The sequence below is a fragment of the Oncorhynchus nerka genome, linkage group LG18 (assembly GCF_034236695.1).
Source record: "Oncorhynchus nerka isolate Pitt River linkage group LG18, Oner_Uvic_2.0, whole genome shotgun sequence".
Taxonomy (NCBI): Eukaryota; Metazoa; Chordata; class Actinopteri; order Salmoniformes; family Salmonidae; genus Oncorhynchus; species Oncorhynchus nerka.
Genome location: NC_088413.1, coordinates 39,633,001 through 39,652,656, shown reverse-complemented (window position 1 = coordinate 39,652,656; position 19,656 = coordinate 39,633,001). Strand labels below are relative to the sequence as shown.

Below are 19,656 nucleotides of genomic sequence, written 5' to 3'. Positions count from 1 at the left end.
TTTGTCCAAAGACCAATTAGTGAGAGAAAAAAAAAGATAGCCCATAGAAAGAGAGCCTCGCAGTATAATAAAGCCGTAAGGAGTGAGGCAGTGTATGGATTGGATAACACAGCCCAGCTATGATGACAACCCACCTTATCTGTGATGCGGTCGATATGTTTGTTCTGCTTGTCTATCTCAGTGCCCATGTCCATGGCCATGTTCTTCAGGTTGCCTATGATGCTGCCCACCTGGTCCAGATTCTCCTCCATCTCATCCTCCCGAGCATCGTTGGTTATCCTGGGGGAGAGAAAGGGACACGTTACATAAATATCTACTAATCTCATACGCATTTTCATGAGACTTCTTGCTCTTGCTTGATAGCCCTAAACCCTTCGGTTTTACCAGATCTGAAGGGTCTAGATAAGTAAAATCAATGTAGCGATGGACCTTCCACCATATTGCCGGCCACCTTACAGATCTGCAAACATTGAAAGGGCAAAGGAAGCAAGAGTGACTTGGGACCGGCTAATAAATTCTAACTAGGTGTGTATTATATGGTTGACTGGCTTCACTCACCTCTTGACGTAAGGTCCCCCCATGGACTGCTGCTGGTTGGCCTGTCCATTACGGATCCCTGCTGGTTGAGTGGACACCACCGAACTGTCCACTCCCTCTCCTCCACCTGCACTGCCACCATCACCCATTCCCCAGGTACGCTTGTACTTAGAGTCATGCTCGATGGACGTTACCCTGATGGACAAGATCAATAAAAGTCATTCAGTCCGCCAATCAAATCAGGGGACAACTTCAGGGGAAGATAGATTAAAACATGCTAGGAAACTGTGAGAGCGATCACTACAGAAGGTACAGTACAGAAAGTTACAATGACTCATTTCCAGCGTAGCAGACAGAAGTGAGGTTAGGTAGCTGAAAGGTTAGGTTACAGTTTGCTACCTGTCACAGGGGCAGACACAGAGGCCACAGCACTTGGACAGGTCAGTCAGGTTCTTCTCAGCCTGTCTCATATCCTGGTTGATCTGGTCCATACCCTCCTCCGTGCGCTTCAGTTGCTCTGTTACACAAACAGAACATCAAAGATCCAGCTCAGGGAAATGCAACATTAAAAACAAATTACTTAAATGAAAACCTGGCTTGTTTTTTGTGGTTTTAAAAAAAATGGTTTTGATGATCAATGACTGTCTTCTCTGGGGCGATTCCACAACAGGAAGGCCCAGAAATATATTTGGCATCTTAGATTGCACTGGCAATTCTCACATAGAGACTTTGGGGAGGAAGGATGTTTGATATGCTTTTTACAAATCATGATGAAAGTAGCCATTTTAGGCCCTTTTTAAAACTACTCCTTATAGTGTGCCCTAAAATATGGAGAATGTCTAGTTTTAGAAGTACACATTCAATTTATTCAACATGACCATCTCAAAAAGTACCCTTTTTGATTTAGTAAATGTTTTGACATATTTTAAACAGTATCAGGGGTCGGAAACAAGTGGCCCGCGGGGCAAAACCTGCCCGAAAGGGATGTTTTGTTTTTAGATTTAAAAAAATATATATTAAAAAAAATACTAGAATCACCAGGAAAATTAGTTTAGAAAATGTTCCCAAGTACTCCCAAAAATAAAGTTATATGTTTGTATCTAAATGGAATCAAGGTATGAAATTGTTATTTTTAAAATACAATTTCTTATTGGGCTTAGTGGTGGTCAATTTACAGTGCACAAATAATTATATTTATGTTAAAGTCTAATTAAATTCTCTCTCCCTGTAAATTCAATTTAATTCAATTCATTTTCCAGGTTTGTCTCAATTCCAATTGTAGGTACATTCCAGTAATTCAATATTATCCCCACAAATTCCAATTAGAATTCAATTCCCTCAGGCGTATCATGTCACTATTCAGACAGCATAGCTACAGAGGGTATCAGAAGCATTCCGCCACCCCTGGGATTTGTTCACATTCTGTTGCGTTACAAAGTGGGATTAAAATTCATTTCATTGTGATTTTTTTGTTGTTGTCATTGATCGACACAATACCAAAATGGAAGAAGAAAAAAAAAGTAATTACAGCTGTGAGTCTTAGGTAACGAAGAGCTTTGCACACCTGGATGGTGTAATATTTGCCCATTATTCTTTTAAAATAAGGGAGGCTTCACTTGGCTGGTTCTCGAACACGTGCAGATCAAACGCACCGCTGGGACGCCGAGTAAGGCGTTTACATGTCCTGATAAACGTGAAAGATGGCGCAGAAAACCAGGTGTTTTAACCGACGTACGCTTACTTCGATCTTGACCGTACGCCGATTAAGGTAGGCAGAGTAAGGCGTTTGCATGACTGTTGCATAATCTGCCTACTGCCATAAGCAGTTTAATATCGAATTATTAGTGTGCATGTAAACATACTCGAGGTGTTGGGGGTCTTGCCATAGATTTTCAAGCATTTACCAAGTGATGTGTTGTGTTTGAAGTTATGTTTTATTATTAGTCGTATGTACAGAATACACATGGTATTCACCGTCCAATAAAATGCTTACTCGCAGGTTCCTTCTTGACAATAACAAAATAATAAAAGATAAAGACGAACAAAGTAAATGGCTCAGTAGAATTGAATAAACATTTTAGCATAAGTATAATACAAAAACGAACAATTTATAGTACAATATTGAAACATGTATCGGGGGGGGGGGGCAGGTTTAGGCCAAACATTTTATTCCTTTGTGGTGTTTTTATGCAGTATTACTGTAGTGCCTTTGTTGCATACAGGATCCATGTTTTGGAATATCTTCTGTATACTTAAATCTTCTTTTCACATTTAGGTCATTATTCTGGAGTAAGTACAATTGTGTTGCTCCATTCTCAGTTGTTTTCTCCCTTCATAGCCATTGAAGCCCGCAGCTGCTTTAAAAATGGCCAATGGCCTCATGGTGACGCCACTTGAGCAGTTTCCTTCCTGTTCTGCAGCTCAGTTCAGAAAGACTATCTTTGATGTGTCTGGGTGGTTTAATACATCATCCAATGCATAATTATTAACTTGACCATGCTTAAAGAGATATTCAATATCAGATTTGATTTATCGTTACCCTTCTACCAATCACTCCCTGATCTTTGTAGTTGAGTCTGTGCTTAAAATGCAATACTTGACTGAGGGCCCTTACACATGTATGGGGTACAGAGGAAGGGTTAATGTAATTTATGTGATATGTAAAGCCAGTTTTTACTCCGTAACTATTTTACCCGTGCCTTAATAAAATGGGTGAACACTTCCACAACAGCTATATGTTATTTTTTTGAGTATTTTGAATAGATCAATGACAAGAAATCAGAACTAAATCCATTTCAATTCCACTGGCACGCATTTATTAGAATGGTTTTGATCAAAGTGGGGTGGATACTTATGATACCCACTGTATACTGGAAATATAGAAATACAAGTTGAAATGATGTATAACAAATCCTGTAGCCAATGTGTGATACTATGTGCATTAATTCCATTTACTGGGAAATGTAAAAACACTGAATTCAAATTAAAAGAAAAATGTTTTACAATTCCAATTTAAAAAGTCAGTCTAATACCAATTCCAGAATTTGAAGATTGTTGAAATTTGAATTCAGTTTTACATAAAATCATTTAAAATTAAACTGGAATTATTTGACCCCCAACCCTGATGTATAGGTCTAAAATGGCCCAAAATGGTTTGTGATATAAATATAAAAAGAATATTTAAAAATCCTTCCTACCAGAACAATCTGAGATGCAACTTTTACAGGAAGAACCACTCATACCGCAGTACACCTTTGCGGGCTGCCGCAATTTCTATGGGCATGTTATTTAATTGTCAGCCATTGTTTCCATTAATGCAAGTTTGACCACCAGAGGGCATCTTTGAGAAGCATTTGATAGCCTTCAATATTGTCTGTACTAGAGAATTTAAAACCTTAGTATATGGGATTGATTTGAAGAAGTGTAGCTTAATATTCTAGTGTTTCTACAAAACCCTCAGGGGTTGAAGCAGTGGCGCAGGGTACCGTACTAAACCACACATTACCTCGAAATCCCACAGCATAATCTCAAAACTTTTAGTTGAGCAACCACTGTAACAAAAATATTTTTGGGGCCTTCCTGGCGTGGAATCGCCCTCTAACAAAAGATGGTGTTCCAGAGCTGGTACTTGGAAGTGAACCATGTATCTCTGACTCACCCCCCTGTTGGTCCAGCATTTCAATGGTATTGACACCAGTCTGCCTGCTCTGTGGACACAAGAAAAGACCACAGTTCAGCACCACATCAGGAACTCAAAGACCACAGGTCAGATAACTTATAAGGGCAATAACAATCTTTCTCACCTCCTCAGCCATCTGTAGCATCCGCCTGGTGCTCTCCAAGGACTGGGGGAGGACAATAGAGGAACAAAGCAGTAATGTTACAAGTAGTACATACAATATTCAGACCGCTTCCCTTTTTCCATGTTACAGCCTTATTCTAAAATGGATTAAATCAATCTACACACAATACTCCATAATGACACAGTGAAAACAGGGATTTTTTTTTGCAAATGTATTACAAATAAACAGAAATACCTTATATTTACATAAGTATCCAGACCCTTTGCTATGAGACTCGAAATTGAGCTCAGCTGCATCCTGTTTCCATTGATTATCCTCAAGATGTTTCTACAACTTGATTGGAGTCCACCTGTGGTAAATTCAATTGATTGGACATGATTCGGAAAGGCACACACACACACTTGTCTTTATAATGGTCCCACACTTGACAGCAAAAACAAAGCCAAGAGGTCGAAGGAATTGTCCGTAGAGCTCCGAGACAGGATTGTGTCGAGGCACAGACCCGGGGAAGGGTACCAACAAATGTCTGCAGCATTGAAGGTCCCCCAAAACACAGTGGCCTTTATCATTCATAAAATGGAAGCAGTTAGGAACCACCAAAACTCTTCCTAGAGCTGGCTGCTCGGCCAAATTGAACAATCGAGGGAGAAGAGTCTTGGTCAGGGAGGTAACCAAGATGGTTGTCCTTCTGGAAGGTTCTCCCATCTCTGCAGCACTCTACCAAATCAGGCCTTTATGGTAGAGCGGCCAGACGGAAGTCACGTCTCAGTAAAAAGCATGACAGCCCACTTGGAGTTTGCCGAAAGGCAAACCATGAGAAACAAGATTTAAATCTTTGGACTGAATGCCAAGCGTCACGTCTGGAGGAAACCTGGCACCATCCCTACAGTGAAGCATGGTGGTGGCAGCATAATGCTGTGTGGATGTTTTTCAACGGCAGGGACTGGGAGACCATTCAGGATCGAGGGAAAGATGAACAGAGCAAAGTAGAGAGAGATTCTTGATGAAAACCTGCTCCAGAGAGCCCAGGACCTCAGACTGGGGGCAAAGGTTCACCCTCCAACAGGACAGTGACCTTTAGCACACAGCTAAGACAACGCAGGAGCGGCTTTGGGACAAGTCTCTGAATGTCCATGAGTGGCCCAGCCTGAGCCCGGACTTGAACCTGATCTCTGGAGAGACCTGAAAATAACTGTGCAGCAACGCTCCCCACCCAACCTGATAGAGCTTGAGAGGATCTGCAGAGAAGAATGGGAGAAACTCCTCATATACAGGTGTGCCAAGAATGTAGTGTTATACCCAAGAAGACTTGAGGCTGTTATCACTGCCAAAGGTGCTTCAACAAAGTACGGAGTAAAGGGTCTGAATACTTATGTAAATGTGATATTTCATAATTTTTCTATACATTTGCAAACATCTCTAAAAACCTGTTTTGGCTTTGTCATTTTGGAGTATTGTGTGTAGGTTAAAACGACTTAATCCGTTTTAGAATAAGGCTGTAATGTAACGAGAATGTGGGAAAAGTCGAGGGGTCTGAATTCCTTCCGAATGCATGAACACGACAGCTGGACTGACAGAAGTCAGTGTCTTTTAGGGGTACAGGCAATCATGAGCAGATGCTCAAGGTCTAGGAAACACAAAGACTAGGTTCTATTGGTCTAAAATACAACAATGGCCTCATTTTAAAATCAGTTAGGCGAGGAAGAGACACGGTATTCCCCGTGACTAGCCCAGTTTACTGTGCCTGGTCAGACGAGGTAGAATAATTCAAATCAGGCAGGAACCCTCTCCCTCCCAGCAGCACATCAATACACAAAATAACAGCAGCAGCAGCAGGTGACATGGCGTAATGATGGAATGCAGTCAGGTGAGACAGAGGACCTAATAATAACAACAAGAGAGGCAGGACAGAACTGAGTGTGAAAGACTGAAAGGTGTAGCCTACAGCAGAGGAGCACTAGGAGGTAAGGGCTAGGAGAAAGGATGACTCAGGGTATGACGACTTCAGCAGTATGAGCGGCTACACCATGCCACCTCACTAAAATGGCTTAAGCTAACAGAGTTGAAAATGATTCACCTCTGACACATTTCTAAGCTTACCTTTTGTCCGAACCACTCAAAACTGTGTGTGTGTGTGTGTGTGTGGGGTACAGTAAGAGGTTACTGTGACAGTTTACCCCAAGCCATGTTGTCCTAAACCCAGCACAGTCTGTCAGTCAGGCAGCAAGGAGAGAGAGAGAGAGAGAGAGAGAGAGAGAGAGAGAGAGAGAGAGAGAGAAAGACGGAGAGAGAAATTCAGGTTGGTAAGACGAGATAAAGATTAGAATCAAAATGTCAGAGGACCACACTATTTAGTATAGTGTTAAAAGAACAGTTTTACTAACCTGGGCCTGAATAACTTTTTTGCTTAGATCAGTGTTTTCCACTAGCGCCGGCTGTCGGCTACACAGCCAGTTACACAATCATTTTCAGTCGGGGTACTTTTCCCACAAACTAACTAGGCTACTTTTTGTTTACAATTTGCAAGTCAGAGAAAAAGTATGCCCGAGCCCTCTCCCACTAGAATGAACGATATGCATCTTCTAGCAATCTAGAATCTAAGTGAGCGTGTTTCATATGCAGCCACAAAGTGCTGGCGCATAGGCTTACTGTGCTATGATTGACAAACAGCAAGCTTGACTAGTTTATAAATGGTGTCGTACTGACTGAATAAAGCCGATCTCATATCCTTCCCATTCAGAAATCATATAAAATGGACAAAACTGTGTTGTCCCGATGCGTTACAAGTAAACTAAAGATTCTGTTTGTATTTTCAACATGAAGTCCCATCAGGACTTGTCAGACAGTGACGTTAAAGTGAGAGAGACTCGTCAGTAGCCTACCGAATCGGTAAGAGAGCCGTACATTTGGCGCCATAATTTGCACTGGTAGGCTTTTTGGTGATTATCTGCAGATAAATTATGAAAACATTTGATAAAGATGTTATTCGCGCAGTGAGGACGATTCACCTAGGCCAATAGAGAGAAAATATGGTCCAAAATATGATCAAAGAAAACAGATTGAATTGTTTTAAAAGCCCATGATACTTGTATGGTATTTTCAAAGATATTATATGGGTCTACTATTGACAATGGAGTCGTCAATTGCGGCTTTCTGTGGAGCAAAGCCATTGATTAGCACCCGCTTCATTCTTCAATCATACCTGTATTACAGATAGCTGAGAAAATGCCTCTTAAAAGGAAGCTTGAAGCCTGTGGAAGTTGGCAGACTCTTACAGGATTCTTTAAGAATAATCCGTGGGTCAGTTAAAAAAAATTTAAAATTATTTTTAATGAATGGCATACTGCAATTCACAAAGAGTTGCAAACACTTGTTGACGGCGGTCAAACCATTTAGACATTCTCCAAGCTCTGATGCTGCGGATGGTCATTAGTAGCCTACCAAACTTGCTAACTGCCTGGTACTCAGCACTCCATTGTCCCTCTAATCCCTCTGACATCAATGCAAATGTGATCAAACACTTAATGAGAGCCCATGTTTTGCAAAATGTCTATAGGCTATGCGGGAGAAAAACAGAGTGATGGCCGCTAATAGAAAGAGGAGGACCCCATGAGCTTTCTATAGGCTAGGCCTACTATATTTATTTCTCAACTTTCCTAATATTAAGCACATTGCTTATATTTACAACAGGAGTATAGCCTACCTGGCTTGCATTAAAATAAACCACGGGAAAACCGTCCTCCATTCACTATTTAAGTGTATAGAAGACATGTGTTTTTACCCACTGCCAGTTGAGACAGGTGCATGATAATGGTCCATTCTAAATCAAAACAAATTTCACACCTATATTATTTAGGTGTATGTGAAGACCAGATTAAATCAAGAATAGTCTGAAGGGTGACAATATTAGCCTATCACTTGTGAACGATGCCCAGATTGTGTGGCGTAAGGAAAGAAACAGCACATTCATTTTTTTTGCAACTTCCTCCAATCAGTCACTCACCTCATGTAGCCTAGCCCATAGGCCTATATGTTTTGATAAGGTTTGTATCACAACTGGCCAAATAACATCTTAAATTTAAAACACATGAATCCGCTTTACAAGGGGTGTAGAGCCTAACTGGCATATATATATACACACAGCGCGCGAGTTTCAAGTTTGGGGAAGTTCATTTTCACCGTAAAAATGCACCTTTATAATAAAAGAACTACATGTATAATCTCATTTGCAGTCACTTTTGAGAATGGTGTTTTTCAGCTAATTGATTGCATTTTGGAACATTCACACTTATAGCCTACTGCCGTGTGCGTATTGGTGAACTCATAATGTGAAAAAAATAGCCTAATAGTTAATATCAACATTTTAAGCTAAACGTTCTGATCTGTTGCGTTCAGCCACATTGTTTAAATAAGTTGTTTTGATGCTAGTGGTTTTATTAATTTGGGATCTATCGCATCCCACAACTTTCCCAGACTATGTTTGGTTATTTATTTCTCCCACAGAATACAGTAGGTTAACTGTTGTACTATGGGGGATAGTAGATTGACATAGGCTACTTATTTTGCTGTTTGTTAGGTCTACTCATCTTGTTGGCTGATGAAAAGTACATGTGGACAGTTCTTCCAATATCTTCAACATGCACCTTTTTCATACATTTTTATTTTGGGGTGTGGTTACCCTTTAATTCAAGTGTGCATGGTCTAACAAAAGGCTGCTGTTGAAGCCACATGTGATGGTTGAGTTTGCGAAACAGATACCCACTGGATTAATGAAAAACAATCCTGATATCATTCTGCCAGGTCAACATAGGCTACTTTGTAGCTACATGGACTGTCAAGTCATGACACGGCCTGAGAGAAGAGGACGCGCAAGAGAGATAGAAAGCAGTTGCTTTGCGAGGTATCTCTAGCTGAAAATAAATCATCTAAGTGATTAATGGTTGGTATTTTAGCAGTCATAAAAGTACGCCATATTCCCTTTGATCTACTGAAATTGTGATTTTGTCAGACAGCAGCTCTATAGAGATGAGATGATGCCTTGGAATAAAATAATGTAAAATTAAACATATAATTTAGACAAATATTCTATTAAAGTAATGTGAATAAATGATGGTTAATAAGTGATGAGCAGTAATGGGCAGTCACTAGCATTATGGGACTTTTATTAACTTATTTTATTCTGTTTTTCAGAATTCAACCCACATAATACATAGTGCAATTAATGTAAAAATAATAGAAACCGAAATTGAAAACCGTGATTAGTTTTTAATAATCGAACTTACCTCAAAAAGCACTAAATCGCTCAGCACTACCATTTTCATTAGCATCATCGCTAACAGATACACAAAGTGGTAGCCGCGCACACCACACACAAGGACATTCTCGTTGCCTCTTCAGAAGGCTGCAGGAAATATGAATCATGGACGCATTCTGTTCATGTCTTATGATAAACTTGGGACAAATTAATTAATGTAATACATTTAGTTGATTCCCTACTAAGGTCAATCATTTTTTTCCCCAAGTGGCCTAGTTAAATTGAAGTGGAAAATGTATGCTAATTGTAAACACCTACTACCCCCATTCCCAGCATTTCTATGGTGTCCCCATGGAAACGAAAGGCAGCTGTACCTCATCGGTCACTTGGTTGGCCCTCATGGTGATCTCTTCCACTGACATGTCTGCCATTTTGCTGCTGTCAAAGTTGGAGGCTCCTCCTGTCACACCAAGCTCTACACTCTGAGGCCTGGGAGAGAGAGAGAGAGAGGGATGGAAGGAGTGTGGGAAAGGACAGGGAGTGGAGAGGGAGAGCAAGTTGGAGAAAGATGGGGGGGGTCATAAGGTTGTATCAGGATCACAGATATACATTTTAAAAAGTTGTCTGAAAAGGTACCATTTAAGTTTGCGGACAGAAATGGCATACTATGGAACTACATAAAAAACGTTTGACTTAGGCCTACATAAAGGGAAATTATGCAAAACATTAAACAAATGAGATTATTTTCCTGCCAGCCCAATGTTGGAATGTGGAAAAGGAAACAGCAGCAGGCGGGTTCCTTGTCAGTGACATTAGGGCCTGGTGTTGTTAAGCAGAAAGCATGCTGACAATGAGGAGGCTGGTGATAAGGAGCGCTTGATAGGGAAATGAGGATCATGCGTTTGGCACCACTGTAACGTGGCAGCCACAGTCAGGAACACATTAGCACTGGATGTCACACTTGGTGTTGACAAGCTGCACTGGATTCTCCACTGGGTTATGACAGAGAGAGACGGTTTTAGTCACATGTTTTAGTGCCCGTGTGTTCCAATATCTAAACTAGCATAGATATTGGAATGGAGCCAGAGTGTTTAATGGCTCACATGACATCACAACACTATTCATGTGGACTGCATTTGAGAAAAGCAGCAGAAGATATACTTGTGTGTGTGTGTATATATATAGTGTGGACACCCCTTCAAATGAGTGGATTTGGCCATTTCAGCCACACCCATTGCTGACAGGTATATAAAAATCGAGCACACCGCCGTGCAATCTCCATAGACAAACATTGGCAGTAGAATGGTTTTACAGAAGAGCTCAGTGACTTGACGTGGCACTGTCATAGGATGCCGCCTTTCCAACAAGTCAGTTCGTCAAATTTCTGCCCTGCTAGAGCTGCCCCAGTCAACTGTAAGTGCTGTTACTGTGAAGTGGAAACTTCTAGGCATAACAACGGCTCAGCCGGAAAGTGGTAGGCCCACACAAGCTCACAGAACGGGACCGGCAAGTGCTAAAAAGCGCGTAAAAATCATCTGTCAATTCTGCGCATCCAACCTTGAGGCAACAGTTTGGGAAAGGCCCCTCCCTGTTTCAGCATGACAATGCCCCCGTGCACAAAGCAAGGTCCATACAGAAACGGTTTGTCGAGATCGGTGGGGAAGAACTTGACTGGCCTGCACACAGCCCTAATCTCAGCTCCAATCGAACACCTGAATATGGAATGAGATGTTCGACGAGCAGGTCTCCACATACTTTTAGTTATGTAGTGTATGTTCTGTTCAAGGTTCATGTGTGAAATGCTGACCAGCTCTTTGATGGAAGATCGCTGCAATTAAGATGCTTTGGTACCAGAGGGGTACTGACAGTTTGGACCAGCAGGCATAGCCTAGCCCAGATGTAGGCCTATCGAGGGTCTAGTTGAAGTTCAGTATCTAGGGCTCACTTTACCTCTCCTGCTCCCCCCTTTTCCTTTGGACCTGCTTAGAGTAACTATTTCCTGTTTTTGCAATAACCCCTGAACTATAACTTCCCCACACACTACAAAAACAGGGAAAGGGGATGGTTGGCTGACTGTTAGTGATGTTCAGTTGACTTTTCATATGCCTAACTGCGTACTTTTATTTAACTAGGCAAGTCAGTTAAGAACTAATTAAAAAGACATACAATATAAATATAGGACAATACACACACACAATACATCACAACAAGAGATACAACACTACATAAAGAGATACCTAAGACAACACAGCATAGTAGCCACACAACATAACAACATGGTTGCAACACAAAACATGGTACAAACATTATTGGGCACAGACAACAGCACATCACACAAAGCAGCCACAACTGTCAGTAAGAGTGTCCATGATTGAGTCTTTGAATTAAGAGATTGAGAAAACGGTCCAGTTTATAACAAATGATTTCAGAACAAACCAAAAGTATTACTTTAATTAGTAGTAATAAAATAAAAAGACAGCACTTTTAAAGCCTATTTCACACTATAGCCTTTCCCTAAATATTGTTGGCCTAAACGCTGAACTTCTAAATTTCAAGTTGGATTCAAAAAACGAGAGGCTATATTCCTGTAAAGATACCATCTCAAACTTAAGAACACAATCAGCACATTTCAGATAGACGGGAAATGTCTCACTCTTCAGAGTGCTGGGTCGTTCCACTTCAAAAAGCACAAGAAAGAGGATTGACACCCACAGTCTCAGATTTTTCTGAAATCATTTCTGTTAGAAATGACTTAAATGTAAATGTAGAAACAGATAAGATTAGCATTCCTGCAACATTATTTTGTTAAAATATAATATCTGTGAAATAAACCTAATTAATTGCACTCAAATTGACAATGAGTATATAGTATGAGTTTTCTGTTTGACAAGTAGTGTGTAGCTGCGTCTCGAAGTATTGTTTCTTCATCCTATGTAACGTGTTCTCAGTGAATTTGGTGATGTCCTCTCCCCCCGTTCTGAGAAATTAGTAATTTAAATAGTTGGGTTTATGTCCCATTCTACATCCTAATATTACAAGGTTCTGACCACTAGATGGTGGTGTTCCTGCTATTAGGTGATTATTATTTTAAGATGCTAGATACCATTGGCTTGTGAAACTACCTCTAACTTCCTTCATACTGGACACAGAGACATGAACATGTTATCCACGAAGGGCCTCATTGGCAAAATACTGAAATATCCCTTTAAGGATTAGTAATAAATTAAAGGCAGCACTTCTAAAAGCCTATTTCACACTATAACCTGTGTGAAAGGTAACTTTCTTCATTTTGATTTCGGCACAAATTAAAATGTGGCACTGACTCACCCATGCATTGACGTTTCAGTGTTGTATCAATGAATAGTTTGCCATTGGATGTGCGACATGCACGCGCAGTTACATTGGAGTCATTTAGCAGACGCTCTTATCCAGATCGACTTACAGTTACTTAGTGCATTCATCTTAAGGTAGCTAGGTGGGACAACCACATATCACAGGCATAGTAAGTACACTTCTGAAACAAAATCTTTCTTTGAGCAATTCCATTAGCACAAATTAATATAATCTCCTCATTTGTCTGAGCAAACAATACATCTCAGTGTTTAGTCACTTTTTGATCTTTATCATGGGTGTCGATTTCAGACCCCACTGTATGTTTAGGTCAATCCTATTTTTTCCCCATCTCTAACCTGCTAGATTTAGAGGCAGGCGGACAATCAATATCCACCGTCGTAGTGCGGATGAAGTGTGAGCTGGAATGTAAAGCTAACTGAAGCTGGTTAGCTTTAAAAACCCTGAGTAGTATACCCGTAGGATACCCTTCTGGTATGACAGCAACCCATGCGTTGGTTGTATTACCTGGCCACTGTTTCAAATGGTAACTTTTCAGCATGTGTGTCAATGGTACCTATATTAGCATCATCACGATTCATGTCCAAATCATCCTAAAAGGATCTAGAAATGTATCGTGTAACTCAACAATGTTACTTATGGATTATTTGGATATGAAGTGTAGAATGACCTTTAACCACTTTTGATTCCTCATGTCTTACCCATTGTTAGAAAAAAAGTTGTCCAAATAGGATGTTAGACACAAAAATGATTTAATATTATATGAATCCTATAAATTAAAAATGGCCAATTTGGGTGCAATCAATTCCCTTAATTTCTCAGAGATCAAATTATTTTTCAACAAAATAATGCTTCCGGATGGTGGGTGTCAAGGCTTGCTGAAATGACATGGAACAACCCTGCTGCTCATTCTTTATGGTAAGCCTAACACATAGGCTATTGCTACATCACCCTATGATCCACCAAATGGTCCTCAATTTCACACCATAAAAATACTTTGTCACACTACACCCAGCAGCAATACACCACACATACACACATTTATGATTATGAAAACAATGAGGATTAACTGCAATTAAATCTACTGTACATACCTATTCATCTTTCCACCGTTCCACTCCATACAGCCCAACTACTGTAGTGTTTTAACTAGCCTGCTGATCCATACATGCCTCCACAACACAACACACATTTCCTGCTCTTCTACTCAAACCAGTTCCTCCAGGTTAGGTTTCAACAACTACAACATGACATCCCTCCGTTCCGTTCTTTTCTTTCATACTTAGGTTGTTCATGCTGACAATGTCTTATGGCAATAGCTACACACAGAGGTAGCATATGGCACTACCTGACCATGCATTTGTCTGCCAAGTGATTTGAGATCTCTAGTACAAGATAGGTAATAATTACCAGAACAGAAAAGTTTATCAATTTCTCACCACCTTCTTATAATGCCTAATACACTGAACAAAAATATAAAAATGCAACATGTAAAGTGTTGGTCCCATGTTTCATGAGCTGAAATAAAATCCCAGAAATGTTCCTTATGCACAAAAAGCTTATTTCTCTCAAATGTTGTGCACACATTTGTTTACATATGTTACAGTCATTATTTCCCCTTTGCTAAGATAATCCATTAACCTGACAGGTGTGGCAAATGAAGAAGCTGATTAAACAGCATGATCATTACACAGGTGCATTGTGCCGAGGCCAATAAAAGACCACTTTAAAATGTGCAGTTTTGTCACAACAATGCCACAGATGTCTCAAGTTTTGAAGGAGCGCACAATTGGGATGCTGACTGCAGTAATGTCCACCAGAACTGTTGTCAGATAATTTAATGTTCATTTCTCTACCATAAGCCACCTCCAACGTCAGTTTAGATAATTTGGCAGTATGTCCAACCAGCCTCACAACCGCAGACCACGTGTATCCACCCCAGCCCAGGACCTCCAGCTTCATCACCTGCAAGAATATCTAGAGAGGCTGAGGAGTATTTGTGTCTGTAATAAAGCAGTGGTGTAAAGTACTTAAGTAAAACTACTTTAAAGTACAACTTAAGTCGTTTGGGGGTATCTGTAGTTTACTATTTATATTTTTGACAACATTTACACCACTACATTCCTAAAGAATATAATGTACTTTTTAATCCTTACATTTTCCCTGACACACAAAAGTACTTGTTACAATTTGAATGCTTAGCAGGACAGGAACATTCTCAAATTCACACACTCATAAAGAGAACATCACTGGTCATCCTTAGTGCCTCTGATCTGGCAGACTCACTAAACTTATGTCTGACTGTTGAATTGTGCCCCGGGATATCTGTAAATGAAAGAAAATAAAATCGTGCCATCTGGGTTGCTTAATATAAGGAATTAGAAAATTATTTACTTTTCATACGTAAGTATATTTAAAAACAAATACTTGTAGACTTTTACTGAAGTAGTATTTTAATTGGTGACTTTCAATTTCTTTTAAGGAAGCTTTACTTTTACTCAAGCATGATATTTGGGTACTTTTTCCACCACTGTAATAAAGCCATTTTGTGGGGAAAAACTCATTCTGATTGGCTGGGCCTGGCTCCCCAGTGGGTGGACCCATGCCCTCCAAGGCCCACCCATGGCTTCACCCCTGTCCAGTCATGTGAAATCCATAGATTAGGGCCTAATTTACTTAAAATTGACTGATTTACTTATATGAACTGTAACTCAGTAAAATTGTTGTGTTTATATTTTTGCTGAGTATAATGATTTAGCTGTGGGTTTCATATCCCAGATCAGAACAAATGTACAAGTCTTTACAGGTAAAAGTTATAGATGTTGATAAAATTAGCTATTTCTGATAATTACCAAGTACATATAACTACCAATCCACTTAGCTAAAACGTTACATTCAGTAGGTATCCATTGGTCAACATATCATTTGATGGCAATACAGGTTGAGCGATTAAAATCGGCATGGCCAATTAATTAGGGCCGACTTCAAGTTTTCATAACAATCGATAATCTGCATTTTTGGGCGCCGATTATGGTTGATTACATTGCAATCCACAAGAAGACTGCGTGGCAGGCTGACCACCTGTTACGCGAGTGCAGCAAGGAGCCAAGGTAAGTTGCTAGCTAGCATTAAACTTAACGTATAAAAAAAAAACTAACTACACATGGTTGACACTATTACTCTTTTAACTAGCTTGTCCTAAGATGCATATAATCAATTTGGTGCCTGTTAATTTATCATCGAATCACAGCCTACTTCGACAAACGGGTGATGATTTAAGAAAAAGTGCATTCGCGTCAGGGTATATGCAGGAGTTTGGGCCGCTTGGCTCGTTGCGAACTATGTGAATACCATTTCTTCCTAACAAAGACTAATTAATTTGCCAGAATTTTACATAATTATGACATAACATTGAAGGTTGTGAAATGTAACAGCAATATTTAGACTTAGGGTTGCCACCCGTTAGATAAAATATGGAACGGTTCTGTATTTTCACTGAAAGAATAAAATGTTTTGTTTTCGAAACAATAGTTTCCGGATTTGACCATATTACTGACCAAAGGCTCGTATTTCTGTGTGTTTATTATAATTAAGACTACGATTTGATAGAGCAGTCTGACTGAGCGGTGGTAGGCAACAGCAGGCTCGTAAGCATTAATCCAAAGAGCTCTTCTTAATGTTTGAAGCACAGTGCTGTTTATGACTTCAAGCCTATTAACTCTCGAGATTAGGCTGGCAATACTATAGTGCCTATAAGAACATCCAATACTCAAAGGAATATGAAATACAAATGGTAGAGAGAGAAATAGTCCTATAACAACTACAACCTAAAACTTAACTTGGAATATTGAAGACTCATGTTAAAAGGAACCATCAGCTTTCATATGTTGTCATGTTCTGAGCAAGGAACTTAAACGTTAGCTTTTAAAAAAAAAATTTAACATGGCAAATGTTGCACTTTGACTTCCTTCTCCAACACTGTGTTCTTGCATTATTTTAACCACATTGAACATGTTTCATTATTTGAGACTAAATTGATTTTATTCATGTATTATATTGAGTTAAAATTAGTGTTCATTCAGTATGGTTGTAATTGTCATTATTATTACAAATAAATGTAAAAATTGGCATCGGCTTTTTTTGGTCCTCCAATAATCAGTATCGAAGTTGAAAAATCATAATCAGTCGACCCCTATTTCAAACACAACCTCATGATCATGACACCTGTTAATCATTTATCTGCAAAGTTGTAGCAATGTGGGTGATTCCACTGCTGTGTGTGTTGATATTCATGTATGAGTTCATTGGGGTTAGCTGCAGTTACAGTGTAACTAGCTGGACGTGCTTGGTCATCAGCTGACAAGTACAGTTAGGCCAGCTGTACTGTAACAAGGTGATCACAAACAGACACCCAAACACCAAAGGAGTTGTTAGGTATTCTAGCAAAAGGGAGCTAGCTAGCGAAGTTGGGTGGGTATTATTTGTCGAACCTTCCAACATGAATCTGTTCCAAAAACGTTGTAAATAACAAGGTTGGTAACAAACAACACATACAAAGTTGTATAGCGGCAGAATAAGATACAGGGTAGGGAGTGGGCTATTTCATTCCGTTTTTCACTCATCACGTTTATTCCGATAAATGTCTGTTCTCACTCTGGTAGCCTATGGACAAACATAAAAAATAAACTACGTGGCGAGTTGATGCCTATTCGGCAGCTAGTTAGCTAGGTTCGTATGCGTTGCTACTTTGTATGCGTTGTTTGTTGGCAACCTTGTACTTATTAAAAGTTACTTGGAAAAACTGTCACCAACTTTATTTTGCTAACTTCGCTGGGTGGGTATAATTTTTGGAATGTTCCAACAGGAATCTGGTTGGTGTCAGTTTTTTCAAGTAACTTGTAATGCTCTAAACTTCGTCCCGACACACTAAAAGCATTAACGTCTTCCTGTAATTAAGTATGTCGTGCTAGCCCAACACAGCATACTACCTGTAATTGTTAGATCCGCTAGCAGTGGAAGCCAGCTAGGCTTGCTAGTTCCTCTCACACAACACAGACAAGTCGCGTAAAACTCCCCGACTGTGGATAATTTGATGGATGAACACATAATGACAATGGGTTGTCTTCTGGATGAAAGCTACTTACTGCTACGCTTCCCAAATAGGAAAAATATCCTTCTTCAGGTTATCCGTATGTGATCTTTGCAATTTCTGAAATTCATTGATATGGACTGAGAGTCGATGGTGCGCATGTCCTGTCATATGATTCCACAAGTGGCGGAAGGCGATTTGCGCATGCGTTGGATCACACCTTAACAGCTAAGTTTGTGTAGCTTACTGTTTACAGTGGTATCTGTAGCTACTGTTCTGATATTTGATTACAATGACAAGTGGATTATATACCAAACATATTTTATATTTATGATTTTTATATGTCAGTCTCCCCCCCTTGGTTGCTGCAGTAACGTCCCCTCCTCCCTTGTCGAGGACACGCCATCTTGATTGCCTCTAGCCATCTTCATGTTTGTTTGACACTTGATTCCCCAGATTGTCTATCATGTCATAAAAAAAGTAGGTCAAAAGGGAAATAAAAGTATGCAAGCTTCAACAGAAAGTATGCACAAACTATGATGTAACCATGTAAAAAAACAAGAAAAATTTATTGAAATCGATGGCCACTATTTGAGCTGAAGCGAGAGAAAAATAAACTGACTTCGGAATGAAATGTTGCCCATTCACATCTCATATGTAGCCTGATTACAATATTTTATCTTGATATGTTAATAAATACATTCGGTGTTCATTTTGGCATGTTAACCTGCCTACTATACCCGCAGAAGTGTGTATAGATCGCAAGCCCATAGTAATTCAATAAGGTGAACTGGCTAGCTACTGCTGTTTGGTAGCTACATAGCCACAAAGAATTGGTTGCATCTACCTTGCGTAACATTCGTTTTAGGTCATTTTTTCCTGTTTAACTAGCTTTCTAGCTAGATTATTTCAATTCACATATAGCTAGCTGATAATTATGAAGTCAAATGTTTGCTTTGTGTATATCTTCTTTAGTCTCTTTGGTTGCCATTGTCCTAGCTGGAAGAAGGTTCAGTGAATGGGGAGGTGCAGCGTGAGGTAATAGAGTAGCTAGGGAGAGTGATGTAATCTCAAATGTAATGTTTTATGCGTTCTCCACACTCTCGTCCTCACAAGAACGTACTCGGAGAATTAGAGTGTGGAGCACGGTATTATGCATATTGAGAAACACCCACTGTCTTGGTGCAGAGTCTTTGCCCACCAACATCAAGTTAGGATGTAATCCCATGAGAGCTTTTTTCCAGCACCCATTACAATGTTTAAGGTGCCAAGCTCATCAAGTCAAATTGTATTTGTAACATGCTTCATAAAACGGTACTATCTGGAGTATGTGACAATAAAACATATCAATTTTTTGGATGGACGTCCCAAGGATCCCGGGTAGCACGAACACTGAAAAGTAGGCAATTGTTTTTCACACAGCATGTCATGAAGTGCACGCGTGCTGGTGCTTCTCCTATCACTTACTCAGGTCCCTGCTCTGCTTGCAGCGCTCAGCATGTGTGAAGGAATGTGTGTGTATCAGTGTGTGTGTTGGAGTGTCAGTGTAGTATGTGTGAGTGTGGGGTTAGAGTCCAGTGGGTACATTGATGGTGCAGCTGTAGATCTTTTTGAGGATCTGA

General features: G+C 39.9%; 1 protein-coding gene across 4 annotated transcripts in view; it reads right to left on the bottom strand.

Moving 5' to 3' along the window:
- The window catches only part of LOC115145959 (synaptosomal-associated protein 23), a 36,067-nt gene that overhangs the window by 2,234 nt on the left and 14,177 nt on the right, over positions 1–19,656 (bottom strand). Inside the window, exons 1-7 of one of the 4 annotated variants that reach the window (XM_029687670.2) lie at positions 18,090–18,197; positions 9,969–10,083; positions 4,341–4,382; positions 4,196–4,244; positions 937–1,054; positions 559–732; positions 135–279 (exon numbers count right to left, since the gene is read on the bottom strand). In XM_029687670.2, coding sequence (XP_029543530.1) covers positions 135–279; positions 559–732; positions 937–1,054; positions 4,196–4,244; positions 4,341–4,382; positions 9,969–10,025 — 585 coding nt within the window. In that variant the 5' untranslated portion in view covers positions 10,026–10,083; positions 18,090–18,197. Of the gene's footprint in view, positions 1–134; positions 280–558; positions 733–936; positions 1,055–4,195; positions 4,245–4,340; positions 4,383–9,622; positions 9,742–9,968; positions 10,084–14,039; positions 14,145–18,089; positions 18,198–19,656 lie in introns of those variants that run through there. The other 3 variants (XM_029687669.2, XM_029687673.2, XM_029687671.2) reach the window with 3 other exon arrangements.